This window comes from Heliangelus exortis, chromosome W (genome assembly GCF_036169615.1).
Source record: "Heliangelus exortis chromosome W, bHelExo1.hap1, whole genome shotgun sequence".
In the NCBI taxonomy this organism is placed as follows: Eukaryota; Metazoa; Chordata; class Aves; order Apodiformes; family Trochilidae; genus Heliangelus; species Heliangelus exortis.
The window spans coordinates 12,731,661-12,758,384 of NC_092453.1; the positions used below are offsets into that span (position 1 = coordinate 12,731,661).

General features: G+C 47.6%; 1 protein-coding gene across 1 annotated transcript; it reads left to right on the plus strand.

The window, feature by feature from the left end:
* The first annotated feature begins 11,609 nt into the window (after positions 1-11,609).
* Positions 11,610-23,843, plus strand: LOC139789197 (RNA-binding E3 ubiquitin-protein ligase MEX3C-like). The gene is made up of 2 exons (XM_071729713.1): positions 11,610-12,507; positions 22,282-23,843. Exons 1-2 carry the CDS (start codon positions 11,877-11,879, stop codon positions 23,505-23,507), a joined length of 1,857 nt encoding a protein of 618 aa, XP_071585814.1. The 5' UTR covers positions 11,610-11,876; the 3' UTR covers positions 23,508-23,843.
* Positions 23,844-26,724: the final 2,881 nt, after the last annotated feature.

Genomic DNA, 26,724 nt, shown 5'->3' on the forward strand with positions numbered 1-26,724 from the left:
CTTTAAGAATCCTGGACCTTGTTGGAAAAGGTCACCCAGTTCAACTCTTAACCCAGCCCTGCCAAGGCCACCCCTGCCCCATGGCCCTCAGCACCACATTTCCATGGATTTGAGACTCCTCCAGGAATGTTGGGGACTCCAGGCCCTGCCAACCCTTTCCAGGGAGAAATTGTTCCCCAGCTCCAACCTAAACCTCCCCTAAAGGGTCAGTGTAGGGTCAGGAGATGCCACCTGTCCCCATGGGGGTCCTGAGCTTGCTGTGCCACCCTGAGCTCTGCAGCCTCTGCACTTGGCTCTGGAGTGGCTCTGAGCACAGTTACACTTGGAGGGATCTCATCAGGGGCTGCAGAGAGTCACACAATCCTTGGGCTTGGAAAAAAACCTTGGAGAGCATCAACTCCAACCCTTAACCCAGCCCTGCCAAGGCCACCCCTGCCCCATGGCCCTCAGCACCACAGCTCCAGGGCTTGGAAATCCCTCCAGGAATGATGGGGACTCCAGCCCTGCCCTGGGCAGCCTGGGCCAGGCCCTGACAACCCTTGCCAGGGAGAAATTCTTCCCAAGCTCCAATCTAAACCTCCAGCTCAATTCCTCTTCTCCCATCCCTTCTTCCTTGGGAGCAGAGCCCGACCCCCCCTGGCTCCAACCTCCTCTCAGGGGGTTGCAGAGAGCCAGAAGCTCTCCCCTCAGCCTCCTTTGCTCCAGGATCAACACCCCCAGCTCCCTCAGCTGCTCCTTACAAGCCCACCCAGCACCACCAGGGATCACAATGGGCTGCACTGAGCCCCAGGAGTTGGAGGGAAGGGAAAATTCTCTGCCATGGTTGTGTCAAGTTGATTGAACTTTCCAAGCCATCTGTGGCTGTGGGAAGAAGAGGCTGCATCCACAAAGGAAGCATCCCAGCAGATGGTGGGTTTGGGATGGCAGCTCTCCTGCTGGGAGGCAGCAGCTTGGGATGGCTTCCTTTGGAATCAGCTGTCCAAGAGTGGGGGAAATGCCTTCCAAAAAGCATAAATTCCCTGCTACCTGTGCATACAGACTCTGACTATCAGCAAGAGAAAGCAGAATTCCTGATTTCCTTGGAGGGAAGAGTTTGTCTGGATCCCTCCCTCAACCCTGGCAGACTGGACAACCCCTTGTCCATCTTCTTCTGTCCCTGCTGCATCCAGCCTGGATTTTTCTAAGCAGCTGGTCCTAAACTGATGGGAAAGATGCCAAAATAAATCAATTTTTTAAATGCTCCCCAAAAGAAAGAGTCAAACATCATGGTGAGCATTTAAATCAAACCTCCCATGGGAATCCCCATCCTGCAGCAGAGGCTCCACCACCAGAAGGCATGGGATGGGTCAGTGTCTTACCTCCTCCTGCTTATTCCTAAAAAAGTCCTTTTTCCTTGCAGAAGAAGCTGGATGCTTACCTAGCTGACAGGGAAACATTATTCAGGGGTGCTGCTAAATAAGACAAGATGAAATTTGAAATTCCAGCCCCAAACTGGAGTGCAGATCCCAGCAGTCAGCAGAAATTTGAAAGGAATGAGGCAAATGGGGAATATCCCTGAAGCAGAGAGGAAAAAAAAGCAGCCAGAGAGCTTAGTGGGTTTCAAAGATCAAGGAAAAAAAATCCCACCTGATCAGCTTAAAAACTCCCGAGGCACTAAACAGCAGAAATGCAAGCCCTGGGTCTGGAAATTTTGTTTCTGAGGATAAAAGGAAACAGCTGGGATTCAGCCATCATCCCAGGAGCTGGGACATCACTAAACCAGCAAGTTTCCTGAGCTTTGCAAGAAAAATCCTGGGGCTTGGCAAGGCTGAGGGTGCCTGGAGGAGGGGGGAGGAGTGGATGAGAGGGAGAGAAGGAGCATATGGCAGAGGAGGACGTTCAGGGACACAGGGGAGGAGCTGAGCAGATGGAAGGGGAAGCTGAGAAGCAAACCAAAGGAGGTTTGGGTCGGTACTGCAGGGAGGGAGGTGGTTCTGGTGCTCCCTGCAGTGGGCAGAAGGTGGTGCAGGGGCTCCAGGGTGAACTAAAACTAAAAATGCAAGGATTGTATCCAAGAAGTTACCATTAAAAGCACTCCCAAATTTCCTTTTGTTTTATAGACAGACAACTTCTGCCTTAGTTTTATCCACACCAGGTCCATGAAGCATCACAGCAGCTTCTGGGAGGAAAAGTGTGGGAATTAAAATAAAGTGTACATTCTCTCCTGCCACTTCTCTTTAGGACAAGGGTTCAAATAGCACCAGGGGATTTTTTCAGATTGGATTTTAGGAAAAATGTCTTCACTGAAAGAGTGAAGAGGCTGCCCAGGGAGGTTCTGGAGTCACCATCCCTGGGGGTGTTCAGAAAACAGGTAGAAGTGGTTCTCTGGGAGATGATTTAGTGGTTAAGGTGTTGTAGGACTAAGGGATGGACTCAATGATCTTGCAGGTCCTTTCCAACCATGATGATTTTATGATTTTCTGCTGCTGAACACGCTGGTTGCCCAGCACGTGTTGCTTTCCTCTGTTGGGAAAGCACTACCAGAGCTGCTTTGCTTCCTATTCCCAGCAGGAGCATGGTGGGGTGATCCTTTGGGATCTGCTGCCCAGGGAGGATGCTCCAAAGCCCTACACCAAGCAGGTTCTTTGCTTCAGCACCCCGAGCTGGCCAGAGGCCATGCCTGCAATCCCCAGCAAAACCCCAAATTACATAAACTTCAATTCCTGGCATGACTTAGCTGCCTTGCAAACCCTGCTGCCCTGAGAGCCCAAACAATTAGTATACTGTTTATTCATAAGATTAAACCCAGCGAGGTGTAAAACAGCAGCTGTGGTGGCAAGCACAAGGCTGCATTTCACTGCCACAAAAGAGACACGAGCCCAGCTCCTGGCTGGCTCCCCAGCAATTTTTTTTTTTTTTTTTTTGCACTCACCTCAAATGTAACTGGCTGCCTGTTTTATTTCTTGTCTTTTCAGGCACCCAGGGATAACTCTTTTTCCTTAGGAAGAGAGCAGGGAGGTTCACCCTCTCCCAAAGCCTTCCACGGGTGATGGATTGGAAGGAATATTTCCCTTTTCTAACCCCATTAAAACTCCCTCCTTATGCAAGCAAATTATTATGGGATGGGTGTCAGGGAAAGGATTTCCATCAGAATTACATACGTAGAGCCTGTAGCTGGCACAGCCCTGGCACACAGCTGACAAAACAGTGGATTCTGGGCTGATCCGGTTGTTTCTATTCCCAGTACACACAGAGAAATCCCACTCCCTGGCACCACGGGTGCTACAGAGCTCTCTTTGCCTTCCCAGGTCATCCCACTGATCCTAAGGATGGGAATGATGCTTCCCTCCTGGCCAGGAATAAGGAAAAAGGCCCAAAAATGCAACCAGGATCAGTTGATTCCAGGTTGATCCGGTTTATATTGGCAGCACACATGGAGAACTCCCACTCCCTGGCGCCACTGGTGGTACAGAGCTCTCTTTGCCTTCCCAGGTCATCCCACTGATCCTAAGGATGGGAATGATGCTTCCCTCCTGGCCAGGAATAAAAAAAAGGTCCAAAATTGCTACCGAGATCAGTTGATTCCGGGCTGATCCGGTTATTTCTATTCCCAGTACACACAGAGAACTCCCACTCCCTGGCACCACTGGTGGTACAGAGCTCTGCCTTCCCAGGTGATGTAAACACTTTAAAAATACAAAAATATCTCTTGAACCAATCTTTTTTTTTTTCTTTCTCCCTGCTATGTTGCAACATTCTGTCAATTAACATATGTTTACCTCACCATATGCCTGACAGACACCTAAAAGATAAGAATGCTTATCAGGTCGTCTCCTGGTGCACGATGGAGACAATGAAGGTAGCAGGACACCCAAAAAGACTAAAAGATAAGGATGACTCATCTCCGGGAAGTCTGGAAATCTGTATGTATCAGGGACTTATGCAAAAAAGGGACCCCTTTTCTTTTCCTGTATAAAAATCGCCCAAAAAGAACCGAAAAGGAGCCAGCAGCTCGGAGGAGCCAGCAGCTCAGAAGGACACGAGGAATCCAGCTCCTGTGACTACAAACTCCAGCCAGCTCGGCGCAAAAAGGCGGGAAGCAGCTCTGAAGGCCCAAGCGGAAAGCGGCGAGGCGGCTTTCTTCTGGACCCCCCCTCTCTCGGCACTTGGGCTTCAGCTACGGGACAGAGAAGCGGCAGGAGCCACAGACCCTACGCACCCGACTACAGCCAGAGGCCAGGGCCGGCGGAGGGTGATAACATCTTAATTACCCTCCTTCTTTTCTCTTCTTAACGACTCTTCTCTCCGAAGTAACTAATTGTATAAATCCTAAATAAATCCTTGTAACTTGTTTGAATCATAAAGCCTGGTTATTTTTGTAAATTCACGCGTCGTCTATGAGTAGTGGCTGAATTTTCCTCGCAAACAAAATATAAATAATAATTCGGATCGTAACACCAGGTCACCCTACTGATCCTAATGATGGGAATGATGCTTCCCTCCTGGCCAGGAATAAGGAAAAAGGTCCAAAAATGCAACCAGGATCAGTGGTTTCTCAGCCTGCAGGTTCACAAAGCCAAATTAGATCAACCAAGTCCATCCTCTCCCTAGAAGCCACTCAGATCCTCCCTGGTGCTGCTGCAGGGAAGGAGTTTTCCCAGGTTGAGTTGGTTTTCTTCTCCAGAAAGAAACTCAATTTTTGGGTCAGGAAGATGGGTTGGTTTTCTTCTCCAGAAACTCAACTTTTGGGTCAGGAAGATGGGTTGGTTTTCTTCTCCAGAAACTCAACTTTTGGGTCAGGAAGATGGGTTGAAGTCCCAGCAGTGCCTGAGCACCTCACTGGCAAAGATGGGGGACAGGATCCAGCCCCCTGCACCACATCTTGGAGAGGGCAAGAAAAAAACCCTTCTGATCTGATCTGGGACAAAACTTTGTCCTGGTCCCCTGGCTCACAGGGGATTAATCCTGGGTCAATATAACAGAAATGACACCCAGAAGCTTCTCTGCTTCCCAACACATCTCTAGGAGAAGGCATCACCACCTTGAGGGAACCAGAGGCTGCACAAAACATCTGGGCACCACCCAAGCAGACTCAGATGCCTCCAGAAAATTAAAAAAAAAAAAAAATAATCCAAGCAGGAAAACAAACCAGCAAACACTCACTGACTGTGCAACAGGGGGAGGAAAAAGTCTCTGACCCTCAGAGGCTGAAACCTAAAATATCACAACTGATTGTAGTAACTTTTTGAAGAAAATCACCTAAGGTGTCTGCAGGAAGCTCTGCTCGGATGCTTGGCTGCCTGATGGCAGCAAAACAACATTTTCTGCTCCTCTCTTGGCCCTGGTGTTGTCTCAGAGCTACCAGAAATCTCCAAAATGGGTGTTTTTATCAGTAAATAAAGAAATAGTCACCCCTATATTCTGGGTCTGGCTATCTTTGCTTAGCTGGTGGACTAAAACAACACAATTTGACTACCAGGAAAATATTCTTATTTATGTTAATATTAAAATATGTGTAGCTCTTCAGGCTACACACAAGATGGGGACAGCATTGTTAATCCAGTGCTTGAAATAGGCTCAGCACTGTACAAACAGCTTGTACAAAAACTCTATCTGAGGTGTATTTTTACCAAAAAGGGCTTTAGCTCAGCCTGAAAGGGGAAGACTCTCAGTGGCTGGGACAAAACCTGGTGGATTTGGGCTGAAAAATCTAAAGGTGTTTGTTTGTTTGTTTGTTTGTTTGTTTGTTTTTAACACACACACCTCTCCTCCATTTAAAAGCCAGAATTGTTCTGGAGCTTGGCTGAAATGTCCTGGAAAAAGAAAACTGCAAAAAGCAGTTCAAATGAGCTTTGATTCACCTTTTTGTGAGCACTTGGAGGGATCTGTACACGTTTGCACGTTTATCTAGAAAGGAATATTGCTTTTTTTCATGGAAATACCTGCACCTGCCAGCATTCCAACCTCCTTATTGCTCTGTAAAACCTTTAGCTGCCCAATACAGGGAAGGAAGGAAGCCTGGGTGACAGGAATCACACCTACACTGAATCATCAACCTTAATAATCCCTACACGCCATCAACGGATATTAATTTGTATATAAATAGACCTGCAGGCAAAAATACAGAATCAGGACCTGCTGTTCATTAAAAAAAAATATAAAAATCAGCCTTTCCACAAAGACACACAGGCACGAAACGGGTCCAAATTAGAAGATGAGATGAAATGGTGCTGGCTTATACAATATTCACATTTTTATCCCTGTTTCCCCACTGAAATCAACTGTGGGCCCTGGTGTTACACAATTTCTTTTCTTTTTTTATTCCTTTTCTCCCCGGGGCTCTTTCAATCCAGTTTTGGTGGTACAGCCTTGCAGATTTCCTTCTGCAGAATACGAAGCTAGTTTAGCTTTTTGGGTTTTTTTTTTTTCTACAAGAAACCATCTGCCTGCCAGACACAATCCCAGTCCCCACTTGGGAGGAAGCCAGTTTGTTTGCTGGCCAGGTAACTGGATCCATACAGAGAGGTGCTGGGCCAAAATGGTTTTCATGGTGACACCAAGAGCCAGCCAGGATTATGCTTCTCTTTCCAGTGGAGCAGCTCTGGCTTTTAACCAGGGTTTTTTTAATCAGGTCACTCCTTAGCATTTCCTCCAGGACCTGTTACCTGAAGCTTTGGTCCCAAAAATGCAGAAGCCACACTGAGTTTAAACGCTCTCCCCAAGGCTCCAAAGTTCTCACCCTTCCTCCTGCCCTCACAAGATCTCTGGGAAGGCAAAACCTCCCTGAAATTCAGCCTCTTTTTTGGAAAGAAGGGAGCTGGAAAAATTTGCTTACCCTGCAGGCTTCACAGCTCCTTAAAATTCAAGAGGTGCCTGAAATCTCCTTGCCAAAATGTTGCTGAAAAAGTCTATAACCCCCATGCATCCCTCCCCTGCTTTGCCTGTAGCTACCAAGTGGAATCATTCAACCCCCAAATTTTCAGACATGCTCCTCCAGCCTCCAACACCAACTCCAAAAGTCCCACAGAATCCCAGACTGCTTTGGGTTGGAAGGGACCTTAAAATCCCCCTAATCCCAAGCCCTTTCCATGGGCAGGGACACCTCTCACCAGCCCAGGTTGCTCCAAGCCCCCCACACACACACCCCTAATCCAAAATATATTCTGGAGAGCAGTTCCATGGAGGCACCATTCAGGCATTTTTGAAACTTTGACAAAGTTCATTGGAAAAAAAGGAGCTTTCCAGCCACCAGATCTAATCAGAAAACTTCACTCACTTACCACAGCAGTAGTAATTTGTGTGTAAATATCTTACAGAGATCCATTATTTTTCATTTCAGGCCACCAGATGTTCCCCTTTAGTCTCAGATTTAACCCACTTCACACATTGGTGGGTTTTTTTGTTTGGTTTTTTGTTTTTTGCAAATGCTGCCAAAATTAATTTTCATTTATTTTATAGCTTCAAAAAGCAATGACCAAATAGAAGACAGCACAACTGTCATTTACTCCACTAAATAAGTCTCTAAACAATATATATAATATATATATATATAATGTAGAGTTGTAATCCAGTTTTCCAACAAAAAAACAGGAGCTTCCTGCCACAGAGGGGACACAGTGATGGATCAGGAGGAGGATGAGGAGAGATGGGAGGAGGGGGAGCAGCTGAGCACCAAGAAACCCCCTCCAGCTGCTGGATTTTAGTGCAAACCCCAACTGCCCTGTGGTGTTAATTCAAAGCAAGACCCAGGAAGGCATCACCTGTCTCTGTTTCCCTGCAGCCCTCCCCTTCCCACGGGAAGAAAACCTGGAGGAAGAAGCCAAAGGGAGCTGAGACATGTCTGGGCAAGGCAGAAATCAGCAGGGGCCAAAAAAGAAACCACCATGCAGACAGAACCTCTGCTTTCTCTCCGTTCCAACTTTGTCAGGAAATTGCCCCATCTTGCTCTGCTTGTCATCCATCCCCCAAAGCTGTGGGACACCTCTCAAGGAACCTGCAGGGAATGCTTGAAAAGACACCCTGGAAAGCCCAGAAGCTCCCCAAAAAGGTCCTTGCAGGTGTCCTTCCCATCAGCTTGTTAAGAAAGAAGAGGAATCACTTTGATGCTCCAAGATCTGTGGCTCAAGGCAAGTTGAGCTAAGTTCTGCTAATGTGGGACTGAACCCCCTACCCCCAAAAAACCCAAAAAAACCCCACATTTATTTCACTATTTCTTTCACATGCCCCCTCTGCTTCATAGATAAAATCTTTTCTGAAATCTGAAGTCACTTCAAGCAGGAAGCACCAGGAAGGGAGGGTTTTACCTGGCATGGAGGAGGAGTTCCAGGCTCCACCATGAGGTCACCTTGGGACAAGGGGTCAGCCAAGGCTGGGTGCACCCTCAATCACACCCCCCAGCCCTGTGCTTGTAAATACTTGTGTGTAAGTACAAGTGGGAGAGTTCCCAGAGAGCCTGACCTTAAAAAATCAAGGCTGCAGAGCACCAACTTTAACTTCTAATGGAGTAGGTGAGGGAAACATTTGGATTTCTGAAGGAAAACCTAAGTGGTGGCATTGCACAACGTGTCCCACACAGTGTAAAGGTCCAACTGAGCCTTTCTCTCCATCTAATTTTATCAAGAAAGGAGGAAAAACTAAGAAAAAAGGCAGCAAGAACATTAAAGCCTGTGTGAGCTTTCTCAGTAGCCTGGGGAGGATTCATTCCTGTGCTCTCTCCCTCCCTCAACTCTACTTCCACCTCCCTCAGAGCCCAAGAACCCCCTCTGATCATAATTAAAAAAGTGAAGGGTGGGATTGTTTCAAGCCAATTCCATCAGTCTGTTTTTAGGTTTCATGAAGTCACCCTCACAAGTCCAGGGATTTTACACTCAGAAACAAAGACACTCAAAGGGAAAAAAGGCTTTCAAAATAAAAATCAAGAGCTTGGGTTAATTAGTGATGCTTTTGAAACAGAACCCAAATGCTAACAGTGGTGTCAGGAAAAGTCTTTACTGAGTATTTCTGGAGCAAATGTGAACCAGGGGAGTAAAAACTTCCCTCACTGCACCCTGGGTTTTTGGTTGTTAACCTCTGACCCGAGGCAGGAATAATGTTTTCAGCCCCCACTGCTCAAAAAATATTTCTGAGAACTCTTTTTGTCTCCAGCAGGCGATTATCTAATCCCTGTTCTTAAAAATGTTCTCCACGAGTAGACAGAGAGGCTATTGTGATCATTTATCTACTTACTGGGTGAAAAAAGGAAGTGAAGGCCCTGCTTGTCTGAAGCTCAGCACGGGTCCTGTGCCTCCAGCATGGTGACCAAGAAGACCCAGGGAGGAGGTTCTCTGAGGGCAAGTGTCACCTCCCACTGATGGAGCTGTCACAGCAAGCCAGCTTGGGCCTCAGTCTCACTCTGAGCAGTGCCCACTCAGGTGCCAATTAACACCCCCAGTGTTAATGACATGGACATCTGCTTGCTGACAACAACACGTGCCAGATCCAACTGCTGAGGGCTGGAGAGTTTTTCCACTGGTTCAGACCTCCTGTCTTCTCAAAAGTCTTCCATCCCAGCACCCCACTTGCTTTGCCACGCTTGCAAGACCCCTCCTCCTTCTCCTGTCCACATTTATGTGACACCAGCATCACCCAGAGAGCTGGGAGATGCCCCATCCCTGGAAATATTTCAAGTCTGGTTGGATGAGGATCTGAGCAGCCTGATCCAGCTGAAGATGGCTTTGCCCATGGCACTGGGGTTGGAGCAAGATGGCCTTGAAAGGTCCCTTCCAATCCAAGGCATTTGATGCTTCTATGATTTTATAAATCATGCTCCTCTCTTGGAAATCTCCCTTTCCCTTGCTGAAATTCCATAGGCTGATCCTTCTATCTGCCCTTCTGCACCATCTAAAGCTCTGCTGTCCCTCTCACATCTCGTAGTTGTCTGCTCCTATTCCAACACTTCCCTTCAGCAGCACTGGGAAAGCCATTGCCATCTCTAACATAGACTTGGACTTTTCCCCAGAACATTTTCTCATCATAACACCTCCAGGGAGGGGCTACACGAGCCCAATTCTTGGGTGTTCATATTACAACCATTTGCACATGGCTTTCCTTGACAATATCAAGGACAACCCTGCTCCTCTCACAGGAGCTGCTGTTGAAAACTATTTTCCAGTCTGGTTTTGTGGAGGACCACTCCACCCTCACCTTCGTGTTCCTTGTGAGACAGGGGTGAGTTGTCTTCAGTCCCTGCTCCTCATTTCACATCAGATTCCAGAACTTCTTCCTCATTTCTGACCTTGTTCTCTGCAGCCCCCTGAGAGGAGGTTGGAGCCAGGGGGGGTCGGGCTCTGCTCCCAAGGAAGAAGGGATGGGAGAAGAGGAATTGAGCTGGAGGTTTAGATTGGAGCTTGGGAAGAATTTCTCCCTGGCAAGGGTTGTCAGGGCCTGGCCCAGGCTGCCCAGGGCAGGGCTGGAGTCCCCAGCATTCCTGGAGGGATTTCCAAGCCCTGGAGATGTGGTGCTGAGGGCCATGGGGCAGGGGTGGCCTTGGCAGTGCTGGGTTAAGGGTTGGAGTTGATGATCTTCAAGGTCTTTTCCAGTCAGGGAGATAAGGTGCTTCTTTGACTCCTCATGACACCATCATCACATTTTGAAACCATTTTCTTCACATTCACCTGAAAAATTTGTCTTCTGTCTTGACCACAGGCAATTTTTTTTTTCTTTTTTTGAGGCTCACACCATGTAACCAGGATGGGTGACTTTAAAATCAGGATGACAGGCTGCCGCCCTTCACAGGTCTCCCAAATCCCCTCATAGATCCTCTACAGATCCCCTCACAGCCCCTGATAGACACCCTCACAGATCCCCTGAAAAATCCCCTCACAGACCTCTCAGGGGTCCCCTCACAGACCCCTCAAGGGTCCCCTCACCGATCCCCTCCCAGATGCCTCACAGTTTCCCCAAATAGATCCTCTCACAGACCCCAAAAGGGTCCCCTCACTGATCCCCTAGAGATCCCCTCACAATCTCCTCCTAAACCCCTCACAGATCCTCTCACAGACCCCTAAAGGGTCCCCTCACCAATACCCTAGAGATCCCCTCACAGATCCCCTCCTAAACCCCTCACAGGTCCCCCACAGATCCCCCATGGTTTCCCCCAACAGATCCCCTCACAGACCCCTAAAGGATCCCCTCGAAATCCCCTCACCGGTCCCCTCCCAGATCCCCTCCTAAACCCCTCAAGGGTCCCCTGCAGATCCCCTTACAGATCCCCCACGGTTTCCCCCAACAGATCCCTTCACAGACCCCTCAAGGGTCCCCTCACTGATCCCCTGGAGATCCCCTCACAGATCCCCTCCTAAACCCCTCGCGGGTCCCCCACCGATCTCCCCCCAAATACCTCACAGTTTCCCTCAACAGATCCCCTCCCAGATCCCCTCCTAACCCCCTCACGGGTCCCCCCCAGATCCCTTTACAGATCCCCCATGGTTTCCCCTCACAGCTCCCCTCCCAACCTCCTCAGGTATCCCCCCCAGATCCCCTCACAGACGCTTCCCGGACCCCCTCACCCTCCCTCCCCCTATCCCTCCCCCCCGGGCCCGCCGGTCCGGTAACGTCCCCTGCCAACCCCCGCCCAACCCCCGGGCCCGCCCCGGAACCGGCTCCACCGCCCAATGCCGCTTCGGGCAGCACGGGGCGGGCTCTCCCCACCTCCTCCCTTCCCGCCCGCCCCTCTGCCGCTGCCGCCGCCGCCGCCCGCGGCCGCCGCCGAGGGAAGCGCCATGGGACAAAAGGCGCCTTGAGGAGCGCGGCCCCACCGCTCAGGCCGCGCCCGCCCCTCTCTCTGCCCGCCGCGGCATGACGGCTCCGCTCCTTTAGGTCCGGTCCGGTCCGGCCCGGCCCACAGCGCCTCTCCCGCCATGCCGAGCGGCAGCACCGCCGCGGCCTCCCCCGCCGCCGAGCCCGCCGAGCCGCCGCGCCTCCCCCTTCCCCACCCGCCGCCGCTGCTGCTCCAGCGGCGCCTCGCCGGCCTCGGCCTCCGGGACCTGCCCGCCGGCAGCGGCGGAGGGGCGGCCCGGCGGAGGGCGGGTTTGGCGGCGCCGCCTGACCCCCCCGGGGAGCCGGGGCCTGGCGGGGCGGAGGAGGAGGAGGAGGAGGCGGCGGCGGCGGGGGACGAGGGAGACCTGGAGCTGGAGGAGGAGGAGCTGCTGGCGGGGGAGGAAGAGGAGCCGGTCGCGCTGCTGCTGCTCTCCTCGTCCTCCTCGCCCTCCCAACCGCTGCCGCTGCTGCCGGCGTTGGGCTCCGTCCTGCTCTCCCCTGCCTTCGATGCTGAGGAGGCGGCGGCGGTGGCGGCGGGGGGAGGAGCAGCGCTGTGCGGAGCGGAGGATCCTCAGGGCATGATGGCGGCGATGCTGTCCCACGCCTGCGGCGGGGGGTCGGCGGGGCTGAACGGCGAGCAAGCGGCCCTGCTCCGCAGGAAGAGCATCAACACCACTGAGGGCGTCCCGGTGCCCAGCTCCGAGCATGTGGCGGAGATCGTGGGGCGACAGGGTGAGTGGGGGACACCCGGGGACATGGCGGGGGGGGGTGTGGTGGTGGTTGGTGGCCCGGTGCTCATCCCCGGGGTTCCTGACCGGCAGCTTCCCCGGGTTGGGCTCGGTTAGAGGAGCCCCTCGGCTGCCTCGGAGCTCCCTGGGGCTGCTTCTCCTCTCCCAAAGCCCATCCCGCCTTGAGAAGCAGAGAGCCAGCACTGGGTGACCTCCAATCTTGGGTTATTGTTCGTTTGAGCTGTAAAACACGGTATGGAAGTATAGATTTGATGTGGATGATTGGCTAGAGATTTTTACCAGGTGCTGGCACAGCAAGAAGCTGCTTTCCCCTCCTAGGAACTTGGGATCCTATTTGCACCCACTTTTTATATTTTTGGGGTGAAGGGCTTTTAACTTGCTTGGCTTGCAGAGCAGGCTGTGAGCTGATGCTCTTCCTCCCACCCAGCACCCTGAGACAAAGTGGGGACATCAGGAGCCAGCAGGATGGAGAAAGGAGCCACGTTGCACAGCCCCTTTTTCTTCTCTTTCTGCTGGGTTTGTGGCTTCCTGTTGATGGTTCTTGCTCCACTCCGTGGGGCTCTCAAAAGATAAGGTCATATCAGTGATGTCAGGTTCCTTGTCAGCCTTTCTGCAGTCTCATGGGAGCCCTGCTTGGAGGAGTCAGAAAGATGCCATCTTGCCCCAGCTTTCTGGTGCTGAACCTTACTTGAAAAGCACTTTTTTGGTTTTTTTTGTTTTGTTTTTTTTTTTTTTTTTTATTTATTTACTCCGTAGCACGAGGTGAAGTGGAGGTGTGGAAATGCAGACAATGGAGCTGCTGGTCTCTTCCTCTTCCCTTTCTTCCCTTTTCCCTTTCTTCATGAGTTTTGGGGGTGTTGTGTCTCATTTGCTGATCAGTTCAGATAATGAGTGGTTCTGCTGTCTGGTCTCCATCAATGTGGCTTTTGTTTCTTTTTTTTTTTTTCTTTGAGTATGGAAGAAATAGTGAAAAAAAAAAAACCCTTTCTCAACCGACGTGATACTAAAGAAGTGCCTGCTGAGCACTGATGTTGAGGCTTTTGTTTCCAGTTCCTACATTTATTTTAGGCTTGTAGCAGTTTGGGTCAGGGATGTGTTGTTTTTTGCTTTGGCTTTTTTTGGGGTTTTTTGCTGGGTGTGTCAAAAGGAGAACCAAAGGCCCTGCTTTAAAAATTGGCAGGTACCTTCCTCTGATGCAGATGAGGCCGTTCTGTTCAAGCAGAAAATATATTTTTTTCCAAGAAATGGCATTTGAGTATCTTTAGACTTTGTGTGTCATTGGAGAGGATGGGTGGGAGGGAGGGGAGGGTGAGGTGGAAAACAGAACTGAAAACCTTTATTGCTCCAGTCCTCTAAGAGAGAAACAGAAACTGCTGGGCTTTGAGGATCAATTAGGCTGCTGTGTTTATTCTCCACCAGCTCAGGACTGTTCTCTGAAGTCTGTCTTCCAGTACTTTCAGTCACTTAAAAACCAAAGATAATGGAGTTTGCATAAAAATGGGATCATTGTTCCTGCAGGGCCTGTTTGCTGCTTTTGCTTGTATTTCTTATCCAGTGTCACACTTGTGATAAAATATTTCGCCTTGGTGGGGAGGGATTGTTTGAGAAAAAGAATTAGGGCTGCAGAAGAAAGAGGAGGAGTGGAGAGCTAAAAGATAATTGTTACCAAATATATTGGCACAAAAGCTTTGCATGAGGAGGTCCTTCTCAAAGCTCATCCCAGGGAGCCTGATGCTTGCAGACCCACTCCCCTCAGTTGTCAGTTCCACTGAATATTTGTCAGATTTCTCAGGAATAGTAGTCCTTGCCTCTCCTTTCGTGGCCCAGAGCTCTTGTTGGTGTCTGCTCCACCTGCTTTGCATGTGTCTGTGCTCCATCCTCAGCTGCTGAGCAGCTTGGAGTGCCTGGAGCAAGGCTGGATGGAGCTCCATCCTTCACCCATCCTCCTCTCTCTCTCTCTCTCTCTCTCTCTCTCTCTCTCTCTCTCTCTCAAAATGAAGATGCTGCACATTCTTTTTCCAGCACACATCATAACCAGCTGCTTGGGCATTAGCTTGCCCAAGTTCAGCTGAAGTTTTATGGCCAGATTTCTGTGTGCTCTTAATACTTTAAGATCTAATTACTGAAGGGTGATGCAGTTGGAATGTTACTTCGGATGGGTTTTCAGGAAGATTAAGTTGATATTTTGTTGCTGCTGTCTTCCTGAAGGTACAAAAAGAACTTGAAATGGCTGCATTTCTGTAAAAAGGCAGCTCTGGAATACCAGGAATGCTGAGTTTTGAGGGAGGCTTTGCTGGAGGCCTCACTGCTGTGGCTGAAATTGTGTAATTGTGTTTATTGTAAGTCCTGACCCCCTGGCTGACAGAGCCGTGATCATCAACTGGAATTCCACCGTGTTCTTTATCCAAATTTAATTTTGCACAGAGGAAGAGCATTTCCAGGCACTGCTGATCAGACTGAAGGAGCCCCCAATTCCTCAGAGAGCTGTAAACAAGGAAAAAAAAAAAACCTTACAGTGCTTGCACTTAATGTTTTGGGTTTTTTTCCCTCCACTTCTGTCCAAGTTTCCGAATGAAACGGAGGTGGTGATCCCACAGCCCTGCTCCTGGGTGGCTGCACTGCAGGTTCCCCCATGGATATCTTGAATCCCTGCTGGTGGCTGGGCACAGATGTGGGATGTCACAGCTGCAGAAAGTTGGGAGTGCCTTGAAAATGCACCCTGTGGTTGGTGGTTTTCTTGTGGAGCTGCAGAGGAGGCTGCTGGGTTCCTGTGACAGTGTTTGAACATGTTGCTACTGGAAGCATTTACATCACTGGAAAAAGCACTGGAAAAAGGCTTAATAAGATTTTGCTTTAATGAATAGTAGGTGTTCCTTTTTTTTTTTTTTTCTGTGAAGTAGTGTGTCTGAATCTTGGGAGGGGTTTTGTGCTTTTTTTTATTATTTGTTTTTCATCTCAAACTTTTTCTGATTCCCCTTACCCCCCTCTCAAAAATCAAGCTGACAACTGGAGTAGTGTAACACGAATTCTTTGAAGTGGAAGAATCTCAAAGGTGAACAACAAAGGAAAAAGATATTTGTAGCCTTTTTATTCTTGTTAAGGCATGTGACTGGGAGCCAGGAAAACCAGATTCCATTCATGGCATTGTAGAGGCTTCCTGGATGAATGTGAACAAGCTGTTGAATCCAACCTTCACACTGGTCAGAAAAGTGACTTTCTTTGCTGTCAGCAGCTACAAACTCAAAAATAAAAATATATATAAAATTAAGCTGGAGAAAGTGCTGTTGAAATGGTAGGAAGAAAGCTGCATTGCTGAGGAGGTGACCTTGTTTGCCTGAGAAAAGCTGCCATAGGGTGTATACCCAAAATTGCATAAGTGTGTAGCCAGACTTAGATCTCCAGAAGTTTGTGGTTTGGTTTGGTTTGTTTTTTTTAACTCAGGATTGTGTTTTAATCTCCAAATCATGTGAAGGACTTGGAAAAGTCTGCTGCCCATCACCTGGAAACTGGTTCCCTGAGGTGGTGGTGACTTTGTGGTGATTCTGGTGGATCTTGAAGGATCTGACAGAGTTCACTGGAGGCTTCAGTGCCCCCTTCCTGCTTTCTTGACCCAAAAAAAGATGTGTTTAGACACTGAAAGCTGTTTTGAATAGTGCAAAAAAGAGAGGTGGTGCCTGAAAGACAAGAAAGAGAAAACCTGAAGGATGCAGGAAAGGACAAAACCTGGAGAGATGCTTCATCCCTGAGTGTATTAACTCTTCAGATAAGGATTGTTGGGATATATTTGCTAATGCATTCCAGCATTGTCACCCTATCCAAGCCATGTGGTTTTCCCAAGTGGTTGTAGCCTTGATAAAGCTGACAAGAGTGGGGTTTCTCCCAGGTTGGGAGCTCCTGAAGCCTGGTGCTTCTCTTCCTTGAGGAAGAAGCACTGGGCTGATGGCTGCAGAAGGGGCAGGGCAGTCCCTCAACCCCAGCTGAGTAAGAGGATGAGGAATGATATCATCCCATCTCCCTAATGCAATCAATAATGACAAATCAGCTTTGCATGAGACAGCCTCCTTGCCACTAAAATCAGTTGTGATGCATATTTAATAATCCTGGCTTTGCTTTCTAATATGGGATCTTCGGTGGAAAAAAAAATAAAAAAAAAAATGACCACTTGGCTTAAAAATAGTCCTGGAATTTAAAACAAACCAAAAAAAGAGAATTCTGCTAAGTTGGTAGCTGATAATTCTGAAGGATGTAGTTGAAGAGCCAAATCAAAACAACAGCTGTCACTCTTGGGGAGTGCTAAAACAATCCTGGAGCAAATCCTGAGTACAGTATGAAGATGTCCTCTGGGAGGATAAATCCTGTCCCTTCAAAAAGAACTATTTGTCTGCTTTTCTGTCTTCTTGTTACCAAATTTCTGCCAATGCTTACAAAGCCTTGACTGGTTATTAGCTGCTGAGCAGTGTGAGCAGAGCTGAATTGGTTTGGTGGTTTGTTTTTTGTTTTTTTAAACTGGATGCTTCAGATTTCCACTCCTCAGAATAAGTTGAATTTGCATGACTGAAGTCATCACACAGCTCTGGGGCAGTTGATTGCCCCAGACAACAAAGACCACAGATTCAGCTAACTTTTTTTAAAGCTAAAAAGGCAGTTACACCCTAGTTTTATTTATTTGTTACATCTTCTCTAACAAGCAGCCTAATAGATGACCTTTGGAGGTCCCTTCCAACCCAAATTTTTCTATGATTAAATGGCTTGCTCCAAAGACTGGAAAAAAGTGAGCTATTTGCTGAAATCCAATAGAAAAGCTGCTTGTTAAAATCCAATAAAAAAGCTATTAGTTAAAATCCAATATAACAACTATTTTTTGGAGTAGCTGTAGTCTTACCTTGCACAGCCTGAAATCTCTGCCCAAGTTTCAGTGGCTTCTTGCTCTGGGGTTGTGTTAAAACATCATTTCAGCTCTGCTGGGTCTCATTCATGCTGTGGGAGGATCCAAATCAAGTTGCAAAAGTCTTTGAAGTCTCTGGATAAAGAAGGGTGCAGGTTTCCAGCTGGGATCTGAAATCCTCAGTCAGAAATCCTGCTCTCTTGTTGGGTGGGAAGCACACTGAGTCTGCTGCACACTCAAGAGGTTTTTTTTCTTTGTGTAGTCTGCTGGAAATCCTGTAGATTTTAATATATGAATACCTGCAAAAGTAAGATTTTTTTTTTTAATGAAGCTGCAATTAAAAATAATACAAATCTTGCAACATAAAATGTTAATTTCCAATCCTCTGGGCCGCCTGTTTTTCTCAAAAAAAAAAAAAAAAAAAAAAAAAAGCTGTGTTCTAAATTGTTTTTTTTTTTAAAAGTTTAATACACCATACTCTGAATTTCTGGAAGAGAAACTTTGTTTAGAACAAAGTGTTGGCTATCTCAAAGATCTCAAATTTGGGTTTCATGCAGTATCTGTACCCTCCAGGGCCAATTCTTTAAGAACATCTTCCATTTCGCTCTCTTTCAGGTATTCCTTTAAGTTCTTGCTCTTGCCAGCATCCAGGATCTCAGTTTCCATCCCTGGTGTGAGTCAGGAATTCTGCAGACTGCATCAAGCTCTCTGCTGCTCCTTTGAACAAGGATCTCTCCCTTTTTAACCTTCTTGATCATTTCATGATACAGTGTGGAACTGGAGGTGAAGATTTGGGGGTTGTGTTTTGGTTTTTTTGTTTTTTTGCAGCCTTCCTGTTCTTGGCCACCATGGCTGCTGAATTGTGGTCCCTTTCCCAACACTCCTCATCTGTTTCATTCCCTACATCAATGTTAATGAAAAATTATTTTTTTTTTTGTACCTGTAGCTACTTGACTAGTTGGACATACTCCCGTCTTACTAGTGCTTTTCTCCTACTCTTATCTTTCTAATTTTTCTCAGGAGTTGCTGCCTTAGTCCTGGTGCTGCAGTAGTGCAAGAAATTAATCATAGAAGTTGCTGCCCTCTGGCTCTTGGGCTGTGTAACTTGTTTACTGACTTGCCCTCTGCACTGGGAATTGGAGTATTCCTCTGCTTCTGAAATTCCTGCTTTGAGAGCTCATCCCAGCCTGACATGTAGAAGGAAGCAGTGTGCAGGCTGACTACTTGAGATTTAAATCACTTGGTACATTGATGCATAGCTGAGAAATCTTAAAGAAAGGGTTGGTCTATGGTTCTTGAACCAAAGGGTTTGTTTTCCAGAGGGGAAAATGTCTCCAAGTGCTTAGGAGCAGCCTCCTCTTGGGAAATGTGCTTCTCAGCATCATTAAAGATTCTTCATCAGGTCATAAGAATCAGATGATCTTATGGGTTGGAAAGGACCTTAAAAATCATCTCGTTCCAACTTTTATCCATGGGCAGGGACACCTCCCACAGCTCCAAGCCCCATCCAGCCTGACCTGAGACACTGCCAGGGATGGGGCAGCCACAGCTTCTCTGGGAAACCTGGCACAGGGGCTCAGCACCCTCAAATTCAACAATTTCTTCTGAATTTCTCATCAAAATCTCCCCTCTTTTCAATTTGGGCATCATCCCCTCTTTCTCCCTTTTTTCCTTATCCATTAATTTGGTTCCCTCTGCCACAGCCAAGTGGTTGCCCACAGTTCCTTGGCCCTTTGTTTGTAAAGCTCTGGAGATCTCCAGCTTGCCTTGGGCAAGCACCAGGCCATTCCAGCAGCTGTTGGGAGTATTTGTCTGGAGAGTGTCTTGTGTAAAAGCCCTTCCTGCAGTTCCAGCTGGATGCTGCCAAGAGGGAAAGTCCTGCATCATCTCCAGAGTCATCCGTGTGAAAAATCCAAAGTGAAGTCAGCAGTCAGCAGTGGGTGAGGATGATGGAATCAGGATGGGAGCAGCCTGGGTGCTATATAAATATATATATAGAGAGAGAGTGATGGAAACATTCCATGGGCAGGCACCAGGACTTGCAGCCACAGCCTAACTCAAAGCCTTTGATTGCAGTGGGGAGTTAATGAGGGGGTCAGGAGGCAGGGAAAAACGACTTTGGGATTAAATGCTTTCATCTTTATTTTTCTTCCAAGTCCTGTGTGTCATCTTCCCTTGGAATAACTGGATCAGTGGGGCTCTCAGTGGAGGTTTTGTTTCTCCTCTGTGCTCCTCACTGTTGTAACCTACTTGTAGTGTTGCTTGGTGTAGTGGGAAGGAAAAGGTGGTTCTTTCTTACCCACCTGCAGCACTTGAATTTGAGAAGCTGCTCTGCTTGGTGGGTTCTCAGGAAGCATCCATACTGTGAGAAACAAAGAATTTCATGGAAAAAACACAACCTGGTGAGGGACAGGAGCACATTCTGGTAGTAGCCTGGGCATCAATCTCACAACTCCAAGGAATTAAAGCTTCAGGACCATCAGGGGAGAATATTCCCTGTTTTTTTTAGGTGAGCTGTTGCTTAAAGTCTGTGTTACACCCCTGTCCCTACTCAAGCAGTTAACCTCCTCCCTTCCTCTTTGGGGACTGTCACCTTCCAAACCTCCCAGGAGCCTGAGCAAATCCCAGCTGGAAGTATTCCTAGTTGTTAGCTCTCCAGCATCTTCTGTCTCCTTGTCACATGGGAGCCCTAATCTTACCAGCTAATTAACCCAGCTAATGAGTTCTGTACTACCTGTAGTACAGAACACCAGTGGGGAAGTGTCAGAGCTCCTGGTGGTCAATCTCATCCTGGTTCCAGGTGAAGAAATCACTTTCTTCATCTTCCTTGACTCAGCTAACTCGTAATCAACAGCCAGTGTGGAAAAAAAAACAAATTAAAAATCGAATTTTTCCAGTCCATGAATAAGTGTGAGAGAAATTAATTGATCTTGGGTGGAAGGTGAGAGTAACCAGAGTCACTCTGACTCTGTGGGCAGCCCCCAGGTGCTATTTCATGGCTTTAATAACCCAGTCAAGTGCCAAAAATATTCTGGGCTTCATTTTCTGGTGTAGCCAGCCTGCCTGAGGAGATTTAACCCTTAAGCAGAGTAAGATTGAATTTTCTGTCCCAATTAATAAATGAGGGCACTTACCAATTTTCTACCATACAGCCACAAACTGGATAGGTATTTTTAGCCAGGTCCAAAGCAAGAGGAAGCTGAAGCCACAGACTTCCAACACCATTTGAGACACCAGGGAAATCTTATCTAAAATATGAATGCTAAGAATTGGGAGGGCACTTTGGAAAGTAGAATTAAGTAGGCTCTGAATTGTGGTTTATAAAAATGAGTCATATATTTAGATGTGTATATATATATATATATATATATATGTATAAACCTTATGCTAGATGCTCCTAGCATTATCTTTTCAAATGCCTCTTATTTCAAGGAAATTATTGGGTGGAATGGAGTAAATGAAAATCATTTGTGTAAATTGAAGAATAATTGCTATGTGTCAGGAGGCTGACTTTCATTTTAGGTGCTCCTAAAGGGCTTGGTTGGGGTGTGGCCCCATTTTTTTTTGGGGGGGGGGGGGGGGGGAACCCTTGTGGGTTTAAGTGAGAGCTGTCAGGAGCAGGGAGTCCCCTTTTTGGTTGGAGGCTGGAGGTTTGTTCTTGCCTTGCTCAGGTCTGCCTGTTCCTCACTCCTTCCCTGGCCAGAGCCCTCCTGGGCTCCTCTCTGCCTGTTCTGGTGGAGGTTGGGCCTCCCAGAGCCCTCCCCAGGAGCTGCTGCAGATAATGAACTTCCTCTCCAGCTGTGGCCTGGAAACAAAGGGCTGTTGTGTTCACCCTCCATCCTTCCAGGGGCCCTGCAAGAAGAAAAAAAGCTCTTCCTTCTCTCTAGTCCAACCAGCATCTACATATTTACAGGGACAAGTTTGTCTCTGCAAGTAAAAAGAAAAAAAAAAACCAAGATGCTTCACACAGTTGCTCTGCAAATTGTTTATAGTTCTTTCAAGATTAACTCCCTATAAAATGAAGTTTTGGGGCAGAAGGTTGGAATTAGTTTCAGTATGAACTGACTTCAGGTCAGACCTGAACCCACTCAACTGTCTCTTGTGTCACAGGACCTGCTTGTCCCTCCCAATTTAATTTTTTTGCACCCTGCCAAAACACCCTGAGCATCTTAGCAAAGCAAACTTCATCCTTCAGTCCCCCCAAAATAAAATCCAAGGGGTTTTGTTGATATTTTCCTTTCTTTTCAGGCTGTGTTTCCCCCAGTTCAAGAGAGCAGTTCCTCATCTGCAAACTGCTTGAGCTCCTTGACAGTTCAAGGAGTGGTTCCTTCATCCCAGAGTGAGGTTTAAGTAACTCAGTGATAACAGGGAGAGTTCTCAGCAAATCAATAACTTTATCTACAACCTCCCCAGGTTGTGCTGCAGACCCTTCTGCTCTTTGTCAATGTTTAATTTGCTTTTCAGGTCATGTTTGGCAGCCAAAGGCATCAGCAAACACAGACATGGGAGCAGATCCCTGAAATAACTGAAGGACACCCAATCAATGGGGAAAAAATCCCAACCCAGCAGCATTTATGGGACAGTCCTGGAGAAAAAAAACCATTCCTGTTTATTCACTGTCCTAACAGCAGTTGAGGAGATAAGGAGCTAAACAAGCCCAGTGCTGAAATAGTTTATGGTTGGAAGTGTCAGAGAGGTCTGTTGGGAAATAATAGAAGCTGTAGAGCTTTCTCTGGTGTGGCTGAGAGATAAAAGCAGCTGCTTCTGGTTTCACCCTGGGGCGTCTTCAAACTCTCCACCAGCCTCAGCTTTCTTGTGGCTTTTTCAGCCCCGTTGTCCCCCTAACCCGGCTCTGTGGTTTCTTTCCAACAGGTTGCAAAATCAAAGCACTAAGGGCCAAGACAAATACTTACATCAAGACCCCCGTTCGTGGAGAAGAACCCATCTTTGTCATCACTGGCAGAAAAGAGGACGTAGCCATGGCCAAAAGGGAAATCCTTTCAGCTGCTGAACACTTCTCCATGATCAGAGCCTCCCGCAACAAGAACGCTCCCAGCCTGGGGGGTTTGCCGTGTACCCCCAACCTCCCGGGGCAGACCACAGTCCAGGTCAGGGTGCCTTACCGGGTCGTTGGCTTGGTGGTGGGACCTAAAGGAGCTACAATCAAAAGGATTCAACAGCAGACCCACACCTACATCGTCACTCCCAGCAGGGACAAGGAACCCGTTTTTGAAGTCACCGGGATGCCGGAAAACGTCGACCGGGCGCGGGAGGAGATCGAGATGCACATCGCCATGAGGACCGGCAACTACATCGAGCTCAACGAGGAGAACGATTTCCACTACAACGGGACGGATGTCAGCTTTGAAGGAGGCCCTGTGGGATCTACCTGGCTGGCTTCTAACCCCGTCCCTCCCAGCCGTACCAGGCTGATCTCCAATTACAGGAACGACAGCTCCAGCTCCTTGGGAAGCGGCTCCACGGATTCCTATTTCGGAAGCAATAGATTGGCCGATTTCAGCCCGACGAGTCCCTTCGGCACGGGGAATTTTTGGTTTGGAGAAACCTTGCCTCCCGTGGGCACGGAAGACCTCGGGCTCGACTCTCCCGGGTACGACTCCTTCCCGACTCCTTCCCAAACCATTTGGACCCCTTTTGAACCCGTCACCCCCCTCTCCAGCTTCGGGAGCGACCCCCTTAACAACTCCAAGCCTCACCGCCGAGAGAGCCAACCCTCTACGCCTCGCCTCTCCCCCACCTTCCCCGAAAACTTGGATCACCCTCTGGCAAGGAGAGTGAGGAGCGACCCGCCCGGAGCCGCCCACCAAGCCGGGCTTCCCATCTACATCCCAGCTTTTTCCAACGGTACCAACAGTTATTCCTCTTCCAACGGGGGCTCCACTTCCAGCTCCCCCCCGGAGTCGAGGAGGAAGCACGACTGCGTCATCTGCTTCGAGAGCGAAGTCATTGCGGCCCTGGTCCCCTGTGGCCACAATCTCTTCTGCATGGAGTGTGCCAATAAAATCTGTGAGAAGGAGACACCCTCCTGCCCCGTTTGCCAGACCCCTGTTACTCAGGCAATCCAAATCCACTCTTAAAAAACAAACAAAAAAATCAATAGATAGATATTATTATTATATGCGGACTTTTTAAAAACCAAACTCTTTAAAAAAAAAAGGCATGGGTGGAATGGTTACCCTCTTAGTAAAACTTCCTGATGAATTTTTTTTTTTTTTTTTCTGACTCTTGGGCTTTCTTGGGATTAGGCTGAAGTTGTTCCTCAGATTTCCACTCTCTGGAAAGGCTGCTACGGTAACACTAAACCTCGGTGGTCTCAGTGTAAGCAGATGGCGTGGGGAGCAGAGATCCAGCTGGTGGTGGTGGGTGTGCTGGCAAGCTGGCATCAAGGAGACAACAAAGAAGGAAAAGAAAAACCCACAAAAAAACCAACCAACCCCAAATTTTACAGGTTTTTTTTCCAAAGGATCTCTGGGAAGCGTTCGGACTTCTGCGCGCCAGCAGCACCCGACCTCGTTGCCTGACTGCAGGAGTCCTTCCTCTGCCACGGAGGGGTTGTGGTATTATCCACAATATCAAACCAACACTTCCAATGCTGCCTTCTTTACACTGCCAGTTTTTAAAAAAAAAAAAAAAAAAAAAAAAAAAAATTGTCTGACAACTTTATGCCTAATTCTTCAGCATTGCAAATACCTTTTTTGTTTTTTTTTTTTTTTACTTAATATTTTAAAGCGTAGTTTGATTTCTTGGCAGGTTCAGGTAATAAATTCCAGGGAGGGAAGAGAAAAGCTGCCCACCACCACCTCCATGTCACCCCAAGGTGTTCCAGGGCAGGATGTTCAGAGGATCAGGAACGTCATCTCCGTTTGTAAATTCCTTAATTTCTTTTCTTTAATGTGATGTGGAAAAAAAAAAAAGTCTTGGCTGGCTTCATCCTGTTTCAGTAAGGGCTCTGGGCTGCACATATTTTGACTTAAAATTTGAGTGAGGATGCTGACATTCCGATCAAGCTGTTCTTAATTTTTACTGAGTCTCCAGTTGCAAATGTGAAGCATTTTTACGTTCAGTCCATCTTTTGTCTTGCACATAGAGAGTTTATTTTTAGTAAGGAAAAGGGAAAAAAAAAAAAGGAGGGGGAAGATGGGGGAGGGAGAAGGTGTGTGTGTGTGTGTGTGTGTGTGTGTGTGTGTGTGTGTGTGCCCTTGGATTGTTCCTGACAGCAGCTGTGGCCCTGCAAGCAGTTTACTTCATTTCAAAAGTGTCTTTCCAGGCAGAAGGAAAAAAAATAATAAGAATTTTTGAATGTGCTTCTTACATTTCAACCTGTGGATGTTTCAAGCTCTTGGGGAATTTTTTTCTGCCATCTTCAGTTCCCAAATCTGCTGGTATATATAGAAGACACAAAAGTGGAGTTCTGGTGGATTTTTGTTTTCTATCATTTTTTTTTTCTTTGAAGCATTTTTTTCCCCAAGAGGAAGCTTTTTTTTTTTTTGTTTTTTCTTTCCTCAGTCTAACAAAAAACAAAGTAAAAAAAATTACATGTGTACAGAACTGCTAAATAGAAAAAACTTTATTTTTTACTTCCACTTGGAGGAAAAAAAAAAAAACAAAAAACCAAAAAAAACCAAACAAAAAAGTTACATTTCCTCTCAAAGTTTACAAACAACGGTTTTTATTTTCTGCTCTCAGAGTTGCCTTGAGGGCACCTGAGGTACTGCTGGGCTTTCAGGCGAGGTTTTGCTTGTAGAATTAGTTCCATGTCAGTATTTGAAAAAAAAAAAAAAACCTTCACCTCTGGCTGCAGCCCTGCAGGGAAGGAACAAAACCAACCCCAGGTTCCCCCACGCATGTTTTTTTTCTATTTTCTTGCCTCCTACAACTCCAAAGCCAAGGAAACTCTCTGCAGCCGGGGGGTGTCTGTACCCTTTCTAGCAACCACCAACTAAAGGAGGAGGAAACTCTCCAGCTAGTTTAGTATTTGCTAATTTTACTACACTTTTTTTTTTTTTTTTTTTTTTTTTTATGTATATGTAGGGAGGTCGTAGGGATTATAAATTTGAGTAAAGTTTAAAGAAAAAAAACAAACAAAAAAAAAACCAAAAAACAAACCATATATTTTATGATAAAAGGGCCTTTAACTTATGATGGCCAAAGCACTGATATTATATATTTGCTGTAAAGAGAATTATAAGAGTTTTATTTTTCTGATATTAAAAGTTACTTAATAAAGACTTGTTTCCATTAACTTGAACGTTTTGCTCTCTTCCTGCTTGGAGCTGGGGGGGCTCCTCCCACCCCCCAAGGGCTTTCCCAGTGCTCACTCACCACACCAGGAGGATTTCTCATTGGAAGAATCTTGGGTTGTGTTCACTGCTGGCTTCAAAAACCAACTTGTGCCCCTAACTCTGCTCTTCAGGGCCTCCTCTGGGCCTCTTGCATGGGAGGCTTGCCAGGACCTCCCCTTCCTGGCATGCTTTTTGGGTCTCCTTTTCCATTTTCTCTCAGGTTTGCAGCCTGTCCTTTAGTGTCACCTCTTTGCCACCTTCTTGTCTCTCTTTAGACTTTTTGCCACTGAGAGGAGCCCTCCTGTCCTCTCCTTTGCTACTTGGTGGTGTCCCTATTTATTCTTGCTCCCTGATGACTCCTTCCCCAGCTGGGAGGAATAACCTCACCCTGGCTCCTCAGATCAACAAACCCACCTCAAATTCCCAGGCACTGCCCTGCTAACACCCTGCAGACAAAGAGAACTTCACCCAAACTTCTTGGTTGCTTCCCAAAACCAGCAGAGATCCAAAGCTCTGATATCAAGGTCCTGGAGCAGGTCCAAAGGAGGCAACTGGGCTGGTGAAGGGATCCAGCAGAATTCCTGGGAGGAAGGGCTGAGGGAGCTGGGGGTGTTGAGGCTGGAGAAGAGGAGGCTCAGGGGAGACCTCATCACTCTCTCCAACTCCCTGAAAGGAGGTTGGAGCCAGGGGGGGGTTGGGCTCTTTTCCCAGGCAACTCTCAGCAAGACAAGAGGGCACAAGAGGTCTCAAGTTGTGCCAGGGGAGGTTTAGGTTGGCCATGAGAAAGAATTTCTTTACCCAGAGGGTGATCAGACCTTGGAATGGGCTGCCCAGGGAAGGGGTGGATTCTCCAGCCCTGGAGATATTTCCAAAGAGCCTGGATGTGGCACTCAGTGCCATGGGCTGGGAACCACGGGGGGAGTGGAGCAAGGCTTGGACTTGATGAGCTCTGAGGTCCCTTCCAACCCAGCCCATTCTGGGATTCTAGGATTAAATGCATTTCTTGTCTCCA